This window comes from Neolamprologus multifasciatus, chromosome 9, assembly GCF_963576455.1.
Source record: "Neolamprologus multifasciatus chromosome 9, fNeoMul1.2, whole genome shotgun sequence".
Lineage (NCBI taxonomy): Eukaryota > Metazoa > Chordata > Actinopteri > Cichliformes > Cichlidae > Neolamprologus > Neolamprologus multifasciatus.
The window spans coordinates 28,894,739-28,918,026 of NC_140447.1; the positions used below are offsets into that span (position 1 = coordinate 28,894,739).

Below are 23,288 nucleotides of genomic sequence, written 5' to 3' on the forward strand. Positions count from 1 at the left end.
ATGTTTAACCTTTAAAACTCTGACGTTTTAGCACACAAGGCTTCATCGGGGAGTTCACTCATGATTGGACCATGAGAATAAAGGTTTTTAGTTCTTTCAAAGAGTCTTGGAGCTGTTTGATGTTTTAGTTTTTTCTGAAACCACCTGAAAGAAAATTTTTTTTCTTGCTTTATGTAGTGTGGAAGTTTTTAATGTTTCTTTCATCTGTGATGTTCTTGAATGTGTTCACATGAAGATGGTACAAATAAACTGTCCTTTTAGCTTTAGCTCCTAATTTATTCATTATTTATGGCTGTAGCACAGCAGCAGTTTGTTGATTAACACATGGAGGGCTCGGGATCTGATGGTAAATGATGTTTTGTGTCCTTGTACACATCATACAGCTCAGCTGTTCCACAGATGTCAGGTTTACACAGTGGGATGGTTTGTAAGAACGCAGCTCTCCTGTGGATAAATCGTTACTCTTAGCCTCAGGACCTCACACAGTCCCAGCAGGTTCGGTCAGAAGATTTATCCCTTATACCAAAACTTCACTGAATCTCCTTTGCTGTGCTGTTTTCACAAAGAAACGCACTTACAATGTTTTAGTTAGGTTAGCAGATTCAGTGGACTTTGATCAGTTTTTTTAACAATATCTTTTAATTATTTTTTTTCATTTTCACAAATAGTACACAATTACATAACATAATAAAGTGTTAATAAATAAAGTTCAGAACAATAAAAAAAACAACCAAAAAAAACCCCACACCAAACAATCCAAAAACAAAGCAACAACAAAAACAAACAAACAGACTGAGAACTAAGCACAAAACAAAACACCAGCTCAGGTCCACGCAGTCAATCAATTAGTCAAGTATACAATACAGTACAATACCTGTGGTCCCAGTACGACGCAGTTTGAACATTCATTGCTTAAAACCTACATCGAACATCCCTGGTTTAAAGTCAACGTTATTCACAATAGGGGTGAACATAGATGTTAACTTCAACCTTCCCGTCAACATACTGACCACCAGGCCTAAAGTGTATTAAGTGTGATTCGATTTTCACAGCTTTAACTAATATCTTCAAAGTTCTTAAAGAATAGTAAGACCCTTGATGGATACTTGTCAGCGGTTGTGTGGAGGCGAGGAAGAGACGACCCAAACGCAGGACTCACTGTGCAGGGTGATGATGATTTATTGGAATGAGTGGATAGACAGAGCAGGAACGAAAGGACCAACTGACTGAAAGACTGAATGGCTGGCTGAACTGAACACAGGCGGGAACGACAACATAACATCAACAATGACACGACAAGGAACAGGTGGAAACTGAGGGTTTAAATACACTGGCTAATGATAATGATTAGGGACCAGTGAGAACACAGCTGATCATAACAGAACTAATAACACACAGGAAGCAAACATGAAAACAGGAAATGTGAACAGGTGAATAAATTGAACATGAAACAACTGAAAACACTGACTGGGCGAACACCCAGGAAGCCTGACAATACTTTAAAGGAGAAGTTTCAATCCCCAACCAGATAGAGTGTGAGTTATTTGTGACCCAGTCATGAATATAGCACATGTGAGTACTCAATTGATATGTTCTAATATTTGGTAAATCTAGACCCCCTACTGAACCTGGGAGCTGTAGTGTAGCCATCATACGTTTGGTCTGTGTTTGCTCCATATAAAAGACCTTAGCCAGCCGTTCAAATCCTTCATCACCGTATTTGAAAATATAACTGGAATCATTTGAACAGGACATAACAGTCGAGGCAAAATATTCATCTTAACCAAAGCTATACATCCTAGCCAGGTAACGGGTAGGGAATTCCATCTCTCCAAAACCTGCTTTACCTTCTCGAACAGAGGGACAAAATTTGCTTTATACATTTGTTTAAATTTTGGAGTTATAAATATCCCTAAGTATACAAAACCTGTGGGCGACCACTTGAAGGGGAAAGAAAACAGTCCAGTTGGCACTGAATTAAGGCTGCCAATTGGCATAGCCTTCAAATTTACTTTATAACCAGAAAATTGACTAAATGTATCAATAATGTTAAGTAAAGCCGGTATTGATGTCTCTGGATCAGAAATAAATATTAAAACATTATCTGCATATAAACTGATCTTATGCTCATAATCAATTTACAAGCCCCGTTGTTACGCCCCAGTCTAGGGATACAGGAACGTAGCATAAGAGTTAAAAAAGGAAGTGACCCTGGTCCCCAAAACCATACACAGAAAAAACTATTTCTTAAGTGAACGGTGGTTTATTTATCTACACTGAAAACTAAGCTCCGGGGTAAACAAAGGCCAAAATAACAAACAAAACAAGCTAAGTCAGGAGAAGAGGTGCCATCTAAAACCCTATGTGAAACAAAAACCAAACAAAAGACAAAGGCTACACCTAACTCCCTAACTGAAATAAACAGGAGAAAACAGTAGTGATGTGTCTTGTGTCTCGAAGCTTCGAAGCGTGTGTTGGGTAATCTCGGGGGAGTTTTTGTGAAGCGCGTATCGAGGCTCGCTTTGATTACGTATGCAGTGACGTTCGAGGCCTCGCGGGCAGTCCGTACCATGTGACTGATTTAGAAACTGGCTCACCGGTTCGCGCCAGATTCGAAATAAAATGGGCAGCAAAACACAGCTGATTTCCCCATCACACTGTGTTGTTGAATTGGATTACGTACGTGCTACATAGTTACTTGAGCATTTCTTCTTTGATGGAACCAGCAAGGAAGACATTTTTTTCTCTTCTAATAAAGTATGCACACAGTAATAAATATCACAATTGATAAGTACCATAATATAAATAAACAACACTACAGATCCACCTGACTTATGTCTTTTAGTTTATTAAAAAGTGAAGCGCCACACAGTTTGTGTCATTATCCAGATGTACATAAGCATGATTACACAGTTACACAATCATACCAAAACTCTGTGTTGATAGTTTCCACTTTGTCTTTTGTATCAGACATATTGAGACAATATTCGTGATAAATAACCATGAAAACAATTTATTTATTCAGTTTTATCATTATAATCAAAGAGCCTGTTTCACTTTAATCGTCCACTTGATGGCGGAATAGAGCAAATGAAATCACAATGTTTCAAACCATGAGTTGACCAGATGGATGTAACGCTTCAGTTCATCAAGAGGCTTCATCTCACTATGACTAGAAAACAGTACAAGGAAAATACTAAGGCAGCTCACCCCTTCTGTTTCAGTGTCTATTTACAATGTGCTAGTTACAATTGAAGACTAATTTACACACTATATTCAAGCTCAGTAAGTCACGAGAATCACAAGCATGAGGCCAGGGTCAGGTCTGCTGCTGCTGTCAGTGGCTGGCCCCGCAACAACTGCTGGTGAGGGATTTTGAAAAGAGCCACATGATCAGGGACCAATCAGCCGCCGCCAGCTCTCCAATCGGGAAGGACCTGTGGAGTCTTAAAGACACAGCACAACAAAAGTACACAGCCGGCCCAGGGCCGTAACATTGTACATCAGGTGCCCTCCTTATAGCCTTGGCTAACGGTTCAATGGCAATAGCAAAAAAAAAAAAAAGGTGACAGGGGGCAGCCTTGCCTCGTTCCTCTAAACAATGGGAAACTATCTGATTTCAGTCCATTAGTCAAAATGGACACCAGAGGAGTATCATACAAAATCTTTACCCACTTAATGAAATTATTAACAAGACTGAATTTATTTGAATTGTAAAATAAGTATGTCCATTCTATCCGGTCAAAAGCTTTTTCAGCTTCCAGAGAAACAACCAAACCACTCATGTTCCTTTGCTGAGAAGGTGCCTGACATTATTACGGGAATTACGGCCTTTTATAAAGCCTGTTTGATCTTCTTTAATAATTATAGGCACGAGAATTTTGAGTCGAGTAGCTATTTTAGAAAGTATCTTCCAGTCCACATTTAGAAGAGCTATTGGTCTATAAGAGGAATAAGACTCTGCGCACTATTAGCTTCCCTTAGAGTCTGAGGTCATCTATTATTCAAGAATGAATAATTATATTGACTAATGGATCTATTAACAGCTCACTGAATTCTTTATAAAATTTACTATTAAATAATGGATTGCAATGAATAACAATGGATTGCATTTATATAGCGCTTTTCGGGGCCCTCAAAGCACCATCAGGTCCTTGGGCATTTCTGTTTTTATAGCGTTTAGTACTTCCTCTCTAGAAATGGGAGCATTGAGGGTGGTCTGTTGTTTTGTTGGTATGGTAGGCAGATTGAGCCGGGAGAAGAAATCCTCCATTAATTCCAGTGCGTCAACTGGTTGTTCAATTGCATGAATCAGTCTTTCTGACTTCTCTAATTGTATTGTCTCAATTTTGACAACTGCAATGCCTGAAACATGTTTTTGCTTAATATCCTTTGTAGCATGAGTTGTACAGCCATAATTTATGGCTCAGTGTGAAGAGCACATTTGCAGTCTGCTGGCAGTCTGGGAACGGCCCATCTACCTGCCCAGAGCTCTGGTGTTGATGAAGGCAGCGTACAGCGTATGTGGTCCAGCTGCTCTGTGGACATGACCACTGACAGTCCAGGGCATTGTTGTTTGTAGACGTGTGCAGTGTAATTTTTCTTTTATAGATTTAAAACTTCAACAGTATCAATATATAGTACCTCTATAACAGCAGGTGTTTCAAAGATTTTTCCATGTCACCTTTTGTTTTAAGTCTCAGACAGAAAGGTAATTGTTGTGTTTAAATGCCTCGTGAGTGTTTATTTTATTTTTTATTTTTAGGCCTGCTCACACTTTAGTCGGGCCGCTGTGTTTGGAACACAGCTGAGCCTGAGTATGTGTGTGTGAGAGAGAGACGGAGCTTCATCTCTAAGTTCTCATTCTTCTGTGTTTCTGAGGAACTGTGCGAGGTTTGTTAATACCAGTTTTTGGCCTCATAGTACTCGTTGGATTGACCTCACTGCCCATATGGAAAAGTAATAGTAAAAACTTATAAAAGACTTGCATAAAATGTGGCCTACTTCATATAGTGAATCATATAAGGCTTATATGATTTACTCATACTCATTACTTTTCATATATTGTTTTAGTAAGTATCAAAAACATACAAAGTTTCATTTATATAATTTTTCCACACAAGACAGATACAAACTTTATAAGATTTATATATATCCTTTCCATATGGGTGAGAACGACAGGAAAATCAGGGGAACGCATTGTATATTTACAATATTCTAGAATGACTTGTGAAGCTGTTTATAAGAAAGTGTGACGTCAAAGGTTCAAACAATTGCACTTAAAGACAAATTCTTAAAATTCTTTAAATGTGTCATTCATTTGCTTTAGGAGGAAATTAATTAGGATGATAAGGAACAACCCAGAAATCACCAGAGCTCAAATCTGCCAATCTACAGTGAGGAACCACAGCCAGTATTAAAGATGTCCAGGTAAAGAGTAGAGCTAATGTAGAGCCTTGAAATTGCCATATTTCTAATGGCCACCAGAGGGCAAACCATCTGGTTGACAAAAGTCTTCCTGTTGTATAGACGTTCCTAATTTAATACTGAGTAGAACAAAACAGTAGAACAAACTGTGTAAACACTCAGCGTCAGAAAACCAGTAGATCAGCGGTCTCCAACCTTTTTTGCGCCACGAACCGGTTTATGCCCGACAATATTTTCATGGACCGACCTTTAAGGTGTCGTGGATAAATACAACAAAATAAGTACAGAAAAAAATAAAATTTATTCATAACAAACGTGAAAAGACCAAGGAAAACGAGTAAACGATAAAAACAATAACAAAATAACGCTGAAAACCGATAAAAACCCTGAAAACTATACATTTCACACCTGAGCCTCAACTCTCGCGGCCCGGTACCAAACGACTCATGGACCGGTACTGGTCCGAGGCCCGGGGGTTGGGGACCGCTGCAGTAGATGACATCACAGTCATGGCATATCTATCAATACTGTCTATGGCCCTTCCACCTGCTTTTTAAAAACGTACCTTTTCCCTGAGTTCAAACACTTAATAAAGTTTGGAAATAAACCATCGCGTACTTTGTACATGATCAGTGTGGTAGTGAAGATGACTAAATGGTAATCTTACGTGTGTAATTTAAGGTCTGTACCTGTTGACAGTTACTAAGTGTAGAAGCAGTTTCTCTGACGCCCACTCATTAAATGCTATTAAAGACAAAGTCACAGGGAAAGTCCTTTTAAATGTGGCCACAGAAGCTGGTCACCAGTAATGTCACTGTTTTATTCTGAGAATTTAGATGTGGGAGGTGCAAACCACTAATAAAATCAACACCCACAGGTCAACAGGAATGAAACTGGTGGAAGATCACGTCACAGAGAGTCCCCGCGCTCAGCCAATGGAAATCCTTTCCACAGACCGAGGGAACATTTATCAATAAAACATATTAAAATACTTCTCTGTATGTAATAAACTAACTAACTTTACCTTTCCTGTCACTATTAAACAAAGTGATGCAAGTTTCCAACAATTCATTCATTCAAACAGATGCATTTAATTCTCCATGTGTTTATTAGAGATGTGCGGGAATACTCAACAATCCATTTGAACACTGCTGCCCTCAGCTGTCAGCTCTGGAAATATCGCTTCCAATAATACACAAAATTGTGTTATTGGAAAACTGTGAAAAAGTATCAAAAATAAAAATAATAATAAGTAAAATGTTTCCCTTCAGTGTTAAATGGATTTATATTACAGCAGCTTATGTCTAAGGTTAAACTCATATACTTGTGTTTCATGTCCATCATAATATTTAATAAATCATCTGTTTGTAGTAGCTGTGGTCTGAGGATCTATGATTCTACTACTGCTGTTAGTAATGTTAATACTACTACTATAAAATGTCAATACTTGTGGGATGACTGTTCATATATTTCCAGTTTATAGTCCATATTATCAGGTTTAAACCCATTACAGACACATTAAGCTGTTCAACAAACCTCAACATGAGAAAGGAAGCTGCACGCCACAGCAGTCTGTGGTTGTCGTGTTTCCATCAGTGTTTATTTTTGTGTAAATACATCACCAAACAGCCCCTAATTCAGTGACAAGCTACAGTATATAAGATGAGCCGCTGTCACACTTTGACAAGTTCATCTGCTGGTAACAAACCTGTTCACAGCTCAGATCCAGACTCAGATTTGGTGCCTTTCAGCGTCTCAACATGTGTTCGAGTCTCTCCACCAGCCGCCTGATTCTTCTGATCTCCCTGAGTGTGGTGATGCTCATCTCTGTATCAGGTACAGTTTTTATTTCTCTGTTCTCAAAGTTCAGTAACAACAGCTAAGAGATCAGCAAATTATTTATACAACATGTGAGAATTCAGCTTATTTCAATCTCCATGATATCTGAAAGGGTCTGAAGAATAATGACAATGTGTGTGATTATGTGCTGCAGGGGCTGACCATGTGGGAAAAACCTGCTATAAAACATATTCTAACAGACTTGTAATAAACACGTCTACACCTAAATGGGCAAAAAACATTATCAGCTGCGTTGAAGACAACAGACCAAAATGCCTTCCTGGCTATGAGTAAGTAGAACTTCTAAATACACTTAAACCAAATAAAATGTAGAAATTAATTTTTGACTAAAAATCCACAAACACAACAATGAAAATGAGATTTGCACTGAAACCTTGATGTAGCTGATAAATGTTCCCCTCTCTAACATACAGCACTACTGTTTGCTCTGTGATTGTTTCTAATTTGGTGACGTTGGGGAATCTGTGAGTTTGTGCTTATGAGCTTGGAGGAAACCTGAGCTGTTCTCTCACAGCATAATGCAAAATGGACACTGCACATGTTCAGTTAACAATAAAGTGAAAATGTTGAATCATTTAATTTGTCTTCTTCGCTCTAAACTTCTTTCTTTATCCTTCTGTTTTTTTCTTCCAGGGTCAAAATAAGCAGAGGAAGAACATTTTTCCTCAGACCAAACACCGAGTGGCTTAAAAGGAAAATAAATGAGGTGAGAAACAAAATATTTATAAAAATGAGGACACAAAGTTTAGAAAAACCAACAGTGACTTTCTATCAAAAGTGTGAAGATTATAATATAGGTAATAAAAAGACACTGTGTATATCTGTCTAATGGTGCTTCTTCTTTTTCTTTTCATGTCACCTTCTCTCTTTCACCACCACAGAAAACTCTGCGGTGTCCTCCAGTGATTCCTAAATGGTGATGATGGAAACGATGAAGCAAAAGCTGTAGGAAACAAGACCCTAGTATTTTTGCTCATTTGTTAATTCACACTTTTACAGAAATATTTATTAAGAAATGTTGACTTTTCTCATTAATTATTGATAGCGCTTTAAACAACAATTGTTACAAATTTTATTAAGTATGAATGTTTGAAGTTTTCTTATTCTGTCTTCAATCTGAGAACAAAGATAAATGAATAAAAAAGTTTTTGAAATTAGATTTTTTTTAATGGTCTGTGTGATTAATTACCATTTGCTGTAAGTGTTATAACTGACAACAAAATACTTATTGTTGTGATTATTTCATGATGACGTTATGATCACAGGACACCAGGAGGCAGCATTTAACCGATATGGCAGAAGTAAAAGTGAACATTCAGAAATAACTTGAAGTTATTCACAAATACATATTTTATTCATACTGATTAAGACACTCATACCTCCCTCTCCTCAGCCACCTCCTCCAGCTCCTTTAGGGAAACACTGAGGCGTTCCCGAGTCAGCCAAGAAACATACGTCTTTGTCCTTCCTTAGATTGCAGATAATTAACTCCACTCCTCACATCTTAGTCCCTCCCACTACAGATGACAGCAGAGGAGGTATCACTATAGATTTAACAGGATCTTAACAGTCACCTTTGAAACTTTTGTGAAAGTGGTGTCAGTGTAAGAAAGAATAATGTGATGTCGAACTTATTTGTTTGAGTCACAGGAACAGAAATAGTGAGATCAGCTTAAATAACTGAAGCTATTGATCTTTAAAGAGTCCTCCTTCTATTATTATTTGTATATCTAGCAGAGCCACAGAGCCTAATATTTTAGGCCATGTATTGTGTCTCTGCTTTTAGGATAACAAACAGGTATGATTCAGTGATTCTGAATCACTGAGAGGCAAAATATAAAAATGTAATTACTGTAATTACCACCCTGCTAATTAGTCTTGCTGTAGTTTTGTCCTTCAGTTGTTTCAAATCTCTCATCTCCTGCTTGAACGGACTCAAACTCCATCATCTTGACCTAGGGCCACTCTAACCACTGTGCTCATGCAGCTGCAGACTGCTACCAACTGTAGTCCAGGACAGTGGATCTGAGACTTATTAGTGAGGCAGCACACTCTAGAATTATTCCATATATATATATATATATATATATATATATATATATATATATATATATATATATATATATATATATGTGTGTGTGTGTGTGTGTATATGGCGAGAGAGGGAGAGAGAGAGAGAGAGACGTTCCCTTGGTCTGTGGCAGGGCTTTTCCACAGACCGAGCACAGGGACTCTCTGTGACGTGATCAGTTTCGTTCATGTTAACCTGCGGGTGTTGATTTTATTAGTGGTTTGCACCTCCTACATGTAACTTTATGGGGGTTTCCTTTCAACAGCCATCTGCAATTAATGGGTGACCCAGTTTTGTGGTCAAATCTGAAAGTACTTTCCTCTATGACTTTTGTTTTTAACAGCTTTTAATGAGTGGTCACCACAAAAACCACCTCTATTCTTTGTCATTTTCAACAAATATACACCATAATTTATATGCTTAAGATTACTGGGTTTGGCGCCACCGGGCCCTCTGACCACCACCAGTAGGCAAATATGGGGTTTGTATCTTGCCGAAGGATATTTGGCATGCAGCCAGGAGGCAGCCTGGGATCGAACCGACCTTCTGATTAGTAACTGACCTGCTCTGCCACCTGAGCTACAGCCACCCCAATACAGTGTTGTGACACTGTATTCAGTGACAGTGATGTACACTGTCTTGTTGGAATATATGATTTCTATACATTTTACATCAGATAAAAACTTTGTTTATAAGATTCAGATAATTACTTAATAAAAGCGAGATATTTTAAATGAGAATCAGAAAGGTTTTTTTTTTTCGTGCTACACCTAAACTTGTTTTATATCTGACCCAGATAGACTGCAGGTCATAACTTCTTACCTGAAGCTCAGTTCAGTTCAGCCGCCTCGAGTCTCTCCTCCTCCTGCCTCACCTTTCCCTCATTCACCCGCTGGCCTCTGTGGAAGCTCCGCCACAGACACCACCAAACAATTTGGTAATTTTTACACATCGGCCACCATCTGGCCAATCCACCACCTTTCATTGTTTATGCCGTTACAAAAACAACAAAACCATCGGCTTGTAAATCACCATTGGGCTCACCGGGCAAATGCACAGAACAAGCGCTCACAAAACAGCAGTTCGGGGATGATACATGGGTTCTCTGTTGGAATATAGGAAAACCCAGATCCATGAAATCCATGAATCATTGATCTTACTCCTTCAGTCAATACTCAATACTGTGGCCCCAACTTGTGGCCATAGGTTAGGGTAGGAACATAGAACTCCGTGCTCTCCTTTGGATCAATCGGATCCCAACTACACTTCACTTTCCTCTCTCCCTATCTTGCTCTTTTTTTCTGGTGTAGTGTGCACTCTGGTAAATGGTTTTATGTTTTTAAGGATTAATTGGCTAGAAGGCATGACACGCTGTGCTCTTACATGCTTTATAGATTTTTAAATTCATTTTAAACAGCAGTTTTCATGGCAGCTCTTTGCAGCTGGTGTTGTCTTACGGACAGAAAACTGACGGCCTGATTTACTCTGTAAAATATACTTTTAAATGATCTCTGTCTGTAGTGAAAAAGTTAAAAAAATGTCCACTGAACATGTAACTTTAACTGTAGGGTGGTGTACTGAAATGAACAAACCTAAGAAAGGATAGACAATAAGAAAATCCCTTTCATTGGAGGCTTTGCTACAACCACAGAGTCAAGCTTTGAATGACGCTGTTCAAAGCTAAAAATGTGGATCTGAAAAACCCTTCGATGATAACTCCTATTTGGTGAAGAAATAGGTCAAAGTTCAAGGCCTGGACCACTTTGACCAGCACTTAGTTGTTGATCTAAAATGAGTACATGCATGGATTGCACATCAGCCACAATTTATCAATCTAGCTGTGAGCGCAATAACGAGTAAGAGGTGATGATGGCAGCATGTGGCCAGTTTGAAGAAAGGAGAAGAAAACAACAAACGTGAACATATAAAGACATGAAGAACACACAGTGGGAGTGTTTGTTGCTGTACATCATTTCCTCAGAATAGCCTGCTCAATTTCCACATTTCCTCTTTTTGTGACAAACTACAGTATATAAGATCACACAAGCGTCAGCCTAACAAACTTGCTTAGAGCACTGATCCAGAGTCAGATCGTGAAGATGTGTCCGACTCTCCATCAGCCGCTGGATTTTCCTGCTCTGTCTGCCTGTCGTGATGCTCGTCTCTGTGCGTGGTGGTTAGTACTGTTGCTTTATAGCAAGAAGGTCCTGGCCTCAAATCCAGGACTGTCTTTCTGTGTGGAGTTTGCATGATCCTGATCCTCCAGCTTCCTCCCAAAGACATATATATGGTGCATGTTTCTGGTGGCCATAAAAATGGTTAATGGAAATACACCTCAATTAAACTTAAAAACATGAAAATGTTGTTGAAAAATTGATTGAAAGAAAATAGCAAAGCAAAAACCAAAATCGATTTAAAAAATTTAATGTATATCAGTGTAGTCAAATATTTGGCTACAGCCCTGAAATGTATTCGTATGAAATTGCAGTCAGCCCAGTTGTTTTTGTTTGTATAGTTCTTGATGGGCTCTTGTATGTGACCGTGGTGCAGGAGGTTGGAAAGCCTGGAACCGGAAAGATCCCCGGGCTCTCTCTCCTGGTCGTTGTGTCCCTGGGCAAGACATTTCACCTACTGGTGTTGGTCAGAGGGGCCGATGGCGCGATATGGCAGCCTCGCTTCTATCAGTCTGCCCCAGGGCAGCTGTGGCTACAACTGTGGTTTGTCTCCACCAGTGTGTGAATGTGAGAGTGAATGAATAATGGAATTGTTAAGTGCTTTGGGTGCCTTGAAAAGCGCTATATAAATCCAATCCATTAATATTATTATTATTATTATTATTGTATGTGTGGTGGTGTGAAGGAGGAAAACTGGTAAAGGTAACTAAATAGTGTTAAGGGTGCCACCTGGGGAGGGACTACACCCCAGGAGAGATTACAACAGGCAGTCTAAACGTTGTAACAGTAACAAAAGGCACACAGGCTCGTTATTAACAAGCAGAGGTTTGGCAAGTCAATTTCATAGAAGACAACTTTTTAGAGAAACTACCACCAATATAGAGCCGCAGATAAGAAAACGACTTAAATAGCAGGATTAGCAATGCCAAACCTTAGATTAAGACATTTCATTAAGACACAAACATTACTTAAAAGAATAAGGTTCGCTGCCACGTGCTGCCCTAGTTAAAAATAGCAGCTCAATAAAATAGTTAATCAAAATGGTGGAGACCGGCCACTTGGGGAGGCAACCTACAGATCGGAGTGCCCAAGGGTGCCACCAATTACTCTACCGTGCAGTCTCTCTGTAACTTAAATTGTGTGTTATACTTGTTTCCCAGTGTGTACACTCATATGCATCAGAGGGAATTCCACCACACGTCCCTAGCCCCCAACAGCAAGCGGCCGTGCCTTCACTAAAGCAAAATAAAATAAACATATAAATCAAGCAACATAAAACGCAAAACAACTCAGTAAATGATAAACAGAGAAAAAGGAACAAACACACACAGGCAACCTTTAAAACGTAACAAAATATAATAAAAAGTTAAGACTTAAACACCATAAAACACACCTGAACCACCTGAACCACGGTCACCCCGTGGTTCAGGTGGGTGAAGATGATGCTTTACCCAATACTTTGTTGAATGTTGTGTTGAGAGGACCGTCTCCAGTCAGCGATGTACAGAATGTGTTACAAGCAGATGATGATTATAACACAGATTTATTTCTGGAGGAAATCATGTAAGTGCTTCAGACTAATGATGCATCAATATCTTGGGAGGAGTTGAATGTGATTGTCACAGTTGCTCATAACAGGAGTGGAGGAGGCATTTGTTTGAGACTGGGCAACATGTTGTATGATACTTTTGTGCCTCGTACACTCTGTCAATGGTTGTGTGTCTGAGGATTAAAAACTACTCTATGCAAAACAGCTACACAGCAATGCAGGACTCGAACTGACCTCATGTCCCATTGTTACTCAGCGGTGCTGGTTTCAGTCATTATGTAAATGTGCTGTTTATTATGTCGGGAAACCTTCATCAGCTGAGACTGAAAAATTCACTTGGATGAGTGAAAAAATGTTTCTCCCACTGAAAACGCTACGTCCAGATGAACAGAATCATTGTTTTGAGATTTTACCAGAAAGGCTTTAGGACCCAGGGGATTGAAGGGAGTGTAAAGCAGCGGGTGTTCACTCTTTCTCCGCGGTTCTATCACAGAGGCGTCGCAGTCAGCAGATGTGGTGTGTGGATGTTTAGACGTTGTTGGTAAGCAATATGAAACTGAAAAATAGAACTTGTATCATCCTGTGAGAATATAGCACGAGTGTGGCTCATACTGTGTGTACTTATGGAAGGAGTGCTGAAGTATAACATTTAGATAAGGCTGGTTGGCATTCAGGTGCACGCTCACAGTAAAAAAAAGACGAGGAACAAAGCAAATGTTTTGATGTTTTGGATCATGAAACTGAAAGAAGATTTGAAATGAACTGTGTTGTATTTTTTGCATTTAGTTTTTGTCAGTACTGACTAACAAGAAACGAACCATGCTGTGTGGCAGGTGAATCATTCAGCTTAAGGTGTGAAATGTCCTGTAAAAACTGTGAATTGTAAATATATACTGGTACAGGTATGCAGCCCAAACTGTAGGATGGTCTCTGTGTGTGATATTGTCATTGTTTTTCCACTTTTCTCCCTTCTTACTTCTTTCCATTCTACTTATTTCAGTCAGGTCAATGGTCTCGGGTTTACAGTCGTGTTTTCAGTTATTTTGTTTGGCATGGTGCAATACGACAGCCGGGCAAAGTACAATCCCTGAGTGGAGACTCAATACCTCATTGAAGTTTGCCCCTGTGTTCATGAAATGATGACAGGATGCTCTGAGTTTCTCCTGTTTCCAGATGTTTAGTGCATGTAATACTTGCCTGTGTGTGACTGTGTTCATTCTATTGTGTGTTTGTGACTAAAAAAGCTTAAAGGATTCCTGTTGGTACCATTACTCTTTCTTTTCATATGAGGCTCATTTTGACTATAATTTTATTACAAATGATTTAATAAAAAAAGTTCTGTATATATTTTCTGATATTGACCTCTTGTCTCCTTTATTCTGAATTTATTCCTGCATGATTTGAGATTGGATTCTGTATGAATAACATAAAGGGCTTAATGAGTACAATATGAAAGGACACACTAAATAACCCTGTGGATGTGGAAATAATGGGTGTTTGTTGGACTCTTAGTAAATGATGACCTCAGAGTAGTCTACTTAAATAATGCAGTTCTTCTTTCTGTGACAAACTACAGGTCAGAATATCATTAAGTGTCACACTTTGACAAGTTCATCAAACCTGTTCACAGCTCAGATCCAGACTCAGATTTGGTGCCTTTCAGCATCTCAACATGTGTTCGAGTCTCTCCACCAGCCGCCTGATTCTGCTGATCTCCCTGAGTGTGGTGATGCTCATCTCCGTATCAGGTACAGTTTTTATTTCTGGAGTTTGCTCTGTTGTCAAAGCTCAGTAACAACAGCTAAAAGTCTGTTTCTCAACATGGTTATAAATCTATCTGTCCTTAATGTAACTTGCTAACTGTGAACTAACTGTGTGAAAAGAGACTAAAACTATCACAGACTGTAACAGAGCAGCTGTTTCTGGATGATTTTAAAATGCAACTATACATTTTATATTACTGATTAAATCCAGCTGTATTTTTGTCAGTTATATAATTTTTCATATTACACATAGTAACTGGATCAGTAAATTATTTATACAACATCTGAGAGTTGTTTATTTCAGTCTCCATGATATCTGAAAGGCCCTGAAGAATAATGACAATGTGTGTGATGATGTGCTGCAGGGGCTGACCACGTGGGGACACTCTGCTATGAAAATCATTCTAACCAAAATGCAAGAACCACAAAGGTTACACCTGCATGGGCCAAATACATCATCAGCTGCTTTGAAGACAACAGACATGGCTGCCTTCATGGCTATGAGTAAGTAGAACTTCTTCTAAATTCACTTAAACCAAATAAAATGTAGAAATTAATTCTTGATTAAAAATCCACAAACACAACAATGAAAATGAGATTTGCACTGAAACCTTGATGTAGCTGATAAATGTTCCCCTCTCTAACATACAGCACTACTGTTTGCTCTGTGATTGTTTCTAATTTGGTGACGTTGGGGAATCTGTGAGTTTGTGCTTATGAGCTTGGAGGAAACCTGAGCTGTTCTCTCACAGCATAATGCAAAATGGACACTGCACGTGTTCAGTTAAAAGTAAAGTGAAAATGTCCAATCCTTCAATTTTTCTTCCTCTCTCTAAACTTCTTTCTTTATTCTTCTATTTTTTCTTCTAGGGTCAAAACAAGCTCACAACAAGGAAATAGAGCATTTTTCCTCAGACCAAACACCGAGTGGCTTAAAAGGAAAATAAATGAGGTGAGAAACAAAATATTTATAAAAATGAGGACACAAAGTTTAGAAAAACCAACAGTGACTTTCTATCAAAAGTGTGAAGATTATAATATAGGTAATAAAACGACACTGTGTATATCTGTCTAATGGTGCTTCTTCTTCTTCTTTTCATGTCACCTTCTCTCTTTCACCACCACAGGGAACTCTGCTGTGTCCTCCAATGTTGCCTAAATGGTGATGATGGAAACGATGAAACAAAAGCTGCAGGAAACAAGACCCTAGTAATTTTTGCTCATTTATTAATTATTTTTTCTTCTCTTTTCTTCTTCTTTTCTTTTTTCTTCGTCTTCTTTCACCAATTCTTTTTCTCTCTTTCACCACCACAGGGAACTCTGCTGTGTCCTCCAATGTTTTCAAATAAACATGTAGAAAATCGATCAGCTTAAATAACTGAAGATATTAATCTTTAATGGGTCCTCCCACTATAGTTTGTATATTCCAGCTGCACCACAGTGTTTAGAAGCAGTGACTGTCTGTCCTCTTACAAGTCTTGTAGGTTTCTTAATTCACACAGTGATTTTCATTGATTTAATCTAAGTAAAGATGATGAAAACGATGAAACAAAGTTAAAGTAAAGCAGCTGCTGGAAACATTTCTGCTCATTTATTAGTTCACACTTTGACAGAAATATTTGTTAAGAAATGTAAATTATTTTTTGCAAATTATTCATAGCGCTTTAACAGTCTTGTGTTCAAATATATATATATATATATACACAATACAAAACAATTTTACTATATAACATGTTTAAAACCAAGAGGTACACCAAATTGCTTCACAGTAAGGAATAAACAGTAAAATTATTACACTGAACAGTAAGTCATTAAAAGAATGTAAAATAGAGAAACAAACAAAGGCATTTGTAAGTAGGGATTGAGAGAATTCATGATAATTTAGAGAAATGAGTAAAGATACGCCAGTTAGTGATTGGTGAGAATTAGCAAATATACTACAAATGTCATTAAATATGAATGTTATTCTGTCTTCAAGCTGAGAACAAAGATAAATCAATAAAAGCTTCTGAAATCAGATTTTGTTTAATGGTCTGTGTGGTTAATTATTATTTGCTGTAGGTGTTATAACTGACGACAAAATACTTATTGTTGTGATTATTTCATGATGACGTTATGATCACAGGACACCAGGAGGCAGCATTTAACCGATATGGCAGAAGTAAAAGTGAACATTCAGAAATCACTTGAAAAGTTATTCACAAATACATATTTTATTCATACTTTCATTAATGTTGCAGGAGCAGCAGACTGAGCACAGACACTCAACCGGTCCTCTCCTCAGCCACCTCCTCCAGCTCCTTTAGGGAAACACTGAGGCGTTCCCAAGTCTGCCAAGAAACATGCGTCTTTGTCATTCGTTAGATTGCACATAATTAACTCTATTCCTCACATCTTAGTCCCTCCCACTACAGATGACAGCAGAAGAGGTGAAGACGAGGCATGAGACAAGATTTAACAGGTCTATTGCGGAGGTGTGGTCCCTGGCTCAGCTGCAAGGGAGAGGTAGAGCAGTGAGCTCAAGGGGGCGGTGGTGGAGAGGCTGGTGGGGCCACAGCTGGTGGCGTTTGAACTGATGACAATCTCTTTTACCTTTATAGTGAAGCGAGAGACTGGCATGAGAATGGAGAGCTGAGACCAGAGCCGAACAGACTGTGGGTCGTTATATGTGCGTGTAATTATAAAAACTGATATCCAAGAGCACAAACATTGTGTGTGTGGAAGTCCATCTTACAAGGACGTTAACAGACATCATGGACACCTTGTTTTAAAGTGGTGTCAGTGTAAGAAAGAATAATGTGATGTCAAACGTATTTGTTTGGGTCACAGGCACAGAAAGAGTGAGAAGTCTGATCAGCTTAAATAACTGAAGCTATCGATCTTTAAAGAGTCTTCCTTCTATTATTGTTTGTATATCCAGCTGAGCCACAGTGTTTAGAAACTCTCTGTTCACCACATCAGACTGACTTCACTTTGATTTAAATCCTTTCTTTCCTTTCTGAATAATGATTTTGTGCATTTTGAGGCTTAAACTGCTTTTTAGAAGCTGTGATTCTGTCCTCTTACATTATAGATTTCTTAGTTGACAGACAGCTACTTTTGAGGAATCATCGCAGTCCTTCGACTGTGTGTGGTTTAGTGTCGTCTCACAAATTGCAGCTGAAGGCCTGATTTTCTTTAAAAATATTTTAAAAAGTTAATATTCAAGGATGTTTTATAAAGAAAGAGAAACTCAAAAAGCAAAGTGCTTTCACGAAGACTCGAAAATAGTCAAAGATGGAAGCACACATCAGGATTACTACTGAGAATGGCATCCTAACTGTCCCATTTTTGTCCAAAGTTTCTACTCTTTCACCTCCTTTGGCAGATGTTTCCTGCTGTTTGCATAACCAACAAGTCCCTTTGACCTGTGTGACTCCCACATCTCCTCCCTATTAGCCATGAGTCACTGCCAATAGGGCGCATATGGGTTCAGATACCAGAACTGAGGTTTTAGATTTTCTTAAAGCATATTTGTACGTCTTTACATTTTCCTTAATACATTCATGATAATATAATTTTTGTTCACATCCCATTTTAAATGATCTTGAGTCGTGTTCTGTGTAGTTTATACATGTGGTTTTATAACTACAGCATATTTATGGCAGGTTTGAAATAAACTTCTGCATTAAAACAACATAATAGAAAAACAGCAGGAATCTCAAATATTTACTAGTAATGGTTATTGGAAGTCTGACTAATGTTCTCTGAGTTCCTTCCATTTTTATAATGTTGTTGACTAACAGAGGAGCTAATCATGATGAGTAATCTCATTGCTGACCTCTTCTTTTCTCTCTTTGTGACCAGCTGTGCAGCCTGTTCCTTCACTCATAGTTTGGGTTTGACCTGCTGTCATAAGGTCATCACCCAGGAAATAAAGACAATCAGACGCTACATTCAACAACAAAAAAACACATTATGAATGCAGGCAGCACGCCTTCCTGTGAGCAAGCTGCGATTTAAAGGGAAGTCAAAGATTTTTCATGTGTAATGGCGACTCCCTATCTTTGTGGCCTTTGCAGTGGAATTATGTCTTCACAGATGATTTATTACAACATCATCTGAAACCATAGAGGTGGTGAATGACTCTTAGCTTTTATTTGATAACAACAAGGGGGAAACTTAATATCTCAGGATAAGATAAATACCATGGCCTAATATTTTAGGCCATGTATTGTGTCTCTGCTTTTAGGATAACAAACAGGCGTGATTCAGAATTTTGAATCACTGAAAGACGAAATAGAAAATGTAATTACTGTAATTACCTCCCTGCTAATTAGTCTTGCTGTAGTTTTGTCCTTCAGTTGTTTCAAATCTCTCGTCTCCTGCTTGAACGGACTCAAACTCCATCATCTTGACCTAGGGCCACTCTAACCACTGTGCTCATGTAGCTGCAGACTGCCACCAACTGTAGTCCAGGACAGTGGATCTGAGACTTATTAGTGAGGCAGCACACTCTAGAATTATTCTATTTATACTGATAGAACAAAAATCCATTTTTGTAAACTGTGTAAATGCTCAGAGTCAGAAAGGACCATTATCCACGTGTGACGGTCTGCAGTGCAGACTGAGCAAAGGTGTGTGTGGACCCAGGAGCAGACACAGGTGAGGAGACGGTTCAGGGTGAAAAGCTGAAGACATGCCTTTATTTGGAGCGATTACAAGAGTGTAAAAATAAAAGACACTACAAGAATGGTGACGAGTGCTAAACTAAACTGGGAAATAATAAAAGTGACTATGAGAACCGACTATGAACTAAACTTTGGGCTGGTACATGAACTACAAACATGACCAGCACAAAATCCTGAAAGACACATAACGTGTAATGTGGGAGGGAACACAGACGTAGCGACGCTGAACACGAGGAGACTGAGGACTTAAATACACACATGAGGTGATCAGGAGAAGTGCAGACACATGAGGACACAGCTGACTCCAATGAAACATAATGACAACACAGGGGAGAGTAACACTCGACACACTAACATGAGACACGGACCTTCAAAGTAAAACAGGAAATATGACAGGCACAGACTAGACACTAAAGTAAACCTAAGAACAAAACTCTTAACCAGAATAACACTGAAACTTAGGAATATAATAACAGGAAAATTAAAGAATCGGAAAAAACACCAAAATACAAGAAACTGAAAATGCCTGATCAAAATGACCAGAACTGTGACACCACGATATGCTTACTGGTTAACGACTTCACACATCGAAACACCACGATGGCTGTAATGATGATGTTTGATAATGAAAGTCAAAACCAGTGGATGACATCATGGTCATGGCTTCCTCTATCTTCCTCTCTTTATGACCCTTCCATCTGCTTTTTAAACATACATTTTCCCCTGAGTTCAAACGACTTATTAATAAAGTTTGGAAATGGATCATCATGTAATTTGTACATGATCAGTGGAGTATTAAAGATTACTAAAAAAACCCCAGTAATCTTAAGCATGTAAATTATGGTGTATATTTGTTGAAAATGACAAAGAATAGAGGTGGTTTTTGTGGTGACCACTCGTTAAAAGCTGTTAAAAACAAAAGTCATAGAGGAAAGTACTTTCAGATTTGACCACAAAACTGGGTCACCCATTAATTGCAGATGGCTGTTGAAAGGAAACCCCCATAAAGTTAGATGTAGGAGGTGCAAACCACTAATAAAATCAACACCCACAGGTTAACATGAATGAAACTGAACACGTCACAGAGAGTCCCTGTGCTCGGTCTGTGGAAAAGCCCTTCCACAGACCAAGGGAATGTATATATATATGTATATATATATATATATATATTATATTAACCAGGTGAATTAAAATGCTTGAACATATAACATGGTTAAGTGTCAATATTTACATGAGGGATTAAAAATATGAGTGAAAAATGAATGTGTTGTGCTGGAAAAACAGCTGATTAAATGTATTGCATAGATGCTAATTTTCATAATCAATGTGCAGGCTGAACTCAAACACAGGGCTCAGGAAGGTCACTTTAAGTGATTTTACTTACAGTGAACTATTTATCTTAATTTATCAGTTAGTGAAGATCTGAGCTCAAACGCTAACAGGAGCGGGTCAGAGAGCTCCTCCACAGATCCGATTTCAGATTACTGCCTCTCAGGGAAAACAAAACAGGACTTCTGCACAGAGCAGAAAACAAATAAGCTACAGGCCACGTTTCATGAGGTGACAACTTAAGAATCATGTGTGTTTAAAAATATTACGAAACATTTAAATACATCATCCAGCAGCTGGACTTGGACTTATTTGACACATGGTTGATGAAAGGGTGTAAAATTCCCTTTAGGGTGCAAACTTTCCTCTACACTAATTTCAGTAAATAAATAAATCTTTTAATTCTTACTTTTAGTGCTGCTTGGTATTGCAATAATCATGAATCATGCAGATCAGAGCTTGCTTCACAGCAGCTTAATTCGGCTACAACTGCTAATATTGCTGCTACTGCTATAAAATGTCAGTGCTTGTTGGATGACTATTCATATTTGGGTTTATGGTGCATATTATCAGGCTTCAACCCATTACAGAAAATATTAGCTTGGAACAAACTAAACAACAACCCTCAGCACTGGAGGAAGAAAGCTACCAACCACACCAGTCTGTGGTTGTCATGTTTCCATTGTGTGTAAATTCATCACCAAACAGCCCCCAATTCAGTGACAAGCTACAGTATATAAGATGACTCACTCTCACACTCTGACCAGTTCATCAACTGGTAACAAACAAACCTCAGATCCAGACTCATATTTGGTGCCTTCAGCGTCTGAACATGTGTTCGAGTCTCTCCACCAGCCGTCCGATTTTTCTGATCTCCCTCGGTGTGGTGATGCTCATCATCGTATCAGAAGGTAGAGTTTTTGTGTATTTCTGGAGTTTGCTCTGTTGTGACAGTTCAGTATCATCAGCTAAAAGTCTGTTCATCAAAGTGGTTATGAATCTATCTGACCTTAATGCAACTCAACAACTGTCATTAGGAACTGAAACTACTGTAGATTGTAACAGAGCAGGTGTTTGTTGACACATTGCAGCTGACTACATTCAGGAATTTGTTTTAGCTACTTGGAGAAACTCTGGACAAATTTAAAGCACAACTTGAAGTTTTTCATGATTGATTAAAACCACTTGTTTTTACACAACTGAATTTCCTATTATACATAATAATTAGTAAAAAATTTATGAAGCTATATAAATCATCTGAGAACACAGTTCATTTTATCCTGTGTAAAGTCTGAAAATCTCTGAATAATAATGAGTATAATGTGTGATGGTGTGTTGCAGGGGCTGGCCACGTGGAGAGTTCCTGCTATCATGCTGCTGCGTACTCTAAAACTAGTAAAAACAACCATGTCGCACCTAACTGGACAAAAAACATCATCAGCTGCTTTAAACAAGACCAACAGGGCTGCGCACCTGGCTACCTGTAAGCAGAACTTCCTTTGAATGTAAATAAAATGTAGGGCTGTATCCAAATATTAGCATTTTTGCATCTACATATGAGGAGTGAGCCTTTGATTTCCTTTCTCTCTTCCCCTCTCTACACTAATTCCTTTCTTTTCTTATTCCAGGGTTAAAACAAGAGGAGGAAAGACATTTTTTCTCAAACCAGACACGAAGTGGCTGAAAAAGAAAATAAACAAGGTCAGAAACAAAATATAAATCAAACTGTGGGCACAAAGTTTAGAAAAAACAACATTAACTTTCCAACTGAAGTATTCAGATTATAAATGAATTAAAAGGTTATACAAAGACTCTGGACTTTTCTAATGTTGCTCCTTCGTGTCTTCTTTTCATGTCACCTTCTCTCTTTCCACACCACAGAAAACTCTGCAGTGTCCTCCAGTGATTTCTAAAAGAAGCTGATGTGGGAACAAACAAAGTTGAAGCAAAGCAGCCACAGAAGCATTTTCCAGTTCAAACCTTTACAGAAACATCTGCTGAGAAATGTTTTATTATTTCTGTAAATTATTTGTAGAGCTTAAAAATCAGATTTTATGGAACTGTTTAGTTAAGATGTTTGTAAATATGAATGTTTCAAATGACCTTATTCTGTCTTCAAGATGAGATTGATGTTAAATTCTAATAAAAGTATTTAAAATTCTGATTTCTTTCATTAGTCTGTGTGAGATCATTTATTATTTGCTGTCAGGATTTAAAGTGACAACACAACACTAACTGTCATAGTTGATGTGGGGAGGTACCCAAACACAGACATCAGAGGCCTGTACAAAGCAGGATGATTCAGGCTTATTTAGTTAACCCTGCGTTCTCTGTGCAACCAGTTTATCACTGTTTCACTGTTTATCAGCGTACATCACCATGATAACTTATGCTCCTCTTCTTGCACCTTTGCCCCTCCCACTACAGTTGCCAGCAGAGGAGATG

At 38.4% G+C, this 23,288-nt stretch overlaps 2 protein-coding genes and 1 long non-coding RNA gene across 7 annotated transcripts; all 3 read left to right on the plus strand.

Moving 5' to 3' along the window:
- The first annotated feature begins 7,076 nt into the window (after nt 1–7,076).
- LOC146511749 (uncharacterized) lies at nt 7,077–16,861 on the plus strand. Of its 5 annotated transcripts, XM_085172410.1 has the most exons (6): nt 13,529–13,622; nt 14,658–14,829; nt 15,210–15,348; nt 15,715–15,796; nt 15,972–16,053; nt 16,159–16,861. In XM_085172410.1, exons 2-5 carry the CDS (start codon nt 14,754–14,756, stop codon nt 16,008–16,010), a joined length of 336 nt encoding a protein of 111 aa, XP_085028536.1. In that variant the 5' UTR covers nt 13,529–13,622; nt 14,658–14,753; the 3' UTR covers nt 16,011–16,053; nt 16,159–16,861. The 5 variants fall into 5 exon arrangements, with proteins under 5 accessions (XP_085028539.1, XP_085028538.1, XP_085028540.1 ...); XM_085172412.1 differs by lacking the exon at nt 16,159–16,861 and having other exon boundaries at nt 13,489–13,622; nt 14,712–14,829; nt 15,972–16,122; XM_085172414.1 differs by lacking the exon at nt 15,972–16,053 and having other exon boundaries at nt 13,528–13,622.
- LOC146511750 (uncharacterized) lies at nt 7,360–8,368 on the plus strand. Its single transcript, XR_014876040.1, has 3 exons — nt 7,360–7,556; nt 7,921–7,993; nt 8,169–8,368. It is a non-coding gene; the product is annotated as an uncharacterized LOC146511750 (long non-coding RNA).
- A 3,970-nt stretch (nt 16,862–20,831) lies between the features above and the next one.
- On the plus strand, nt 20,832–22,955 carry LOC146511751 (uncharacterized). Its single transcript, XM_085172432.1, has 4 exons — nt 20,832–21,754; nt 22,185–22,326; nt 22,472–22,544; nt 22,725–22,955. The coding sequence occupies exons 1-4, from the start codon at nt 21,676–21,678 to the stop codon at nt 22,764–22,766; spliced, it is 336 nt and encodes a 111-aa protein (XP_085028558.1). The 5' UTR covers nt 20,832–21,675; the 3' UTR covers nt 22,767–22,955.
- Nucleotides 22,956–23,288: the final 333 nt, after the last annotated feature.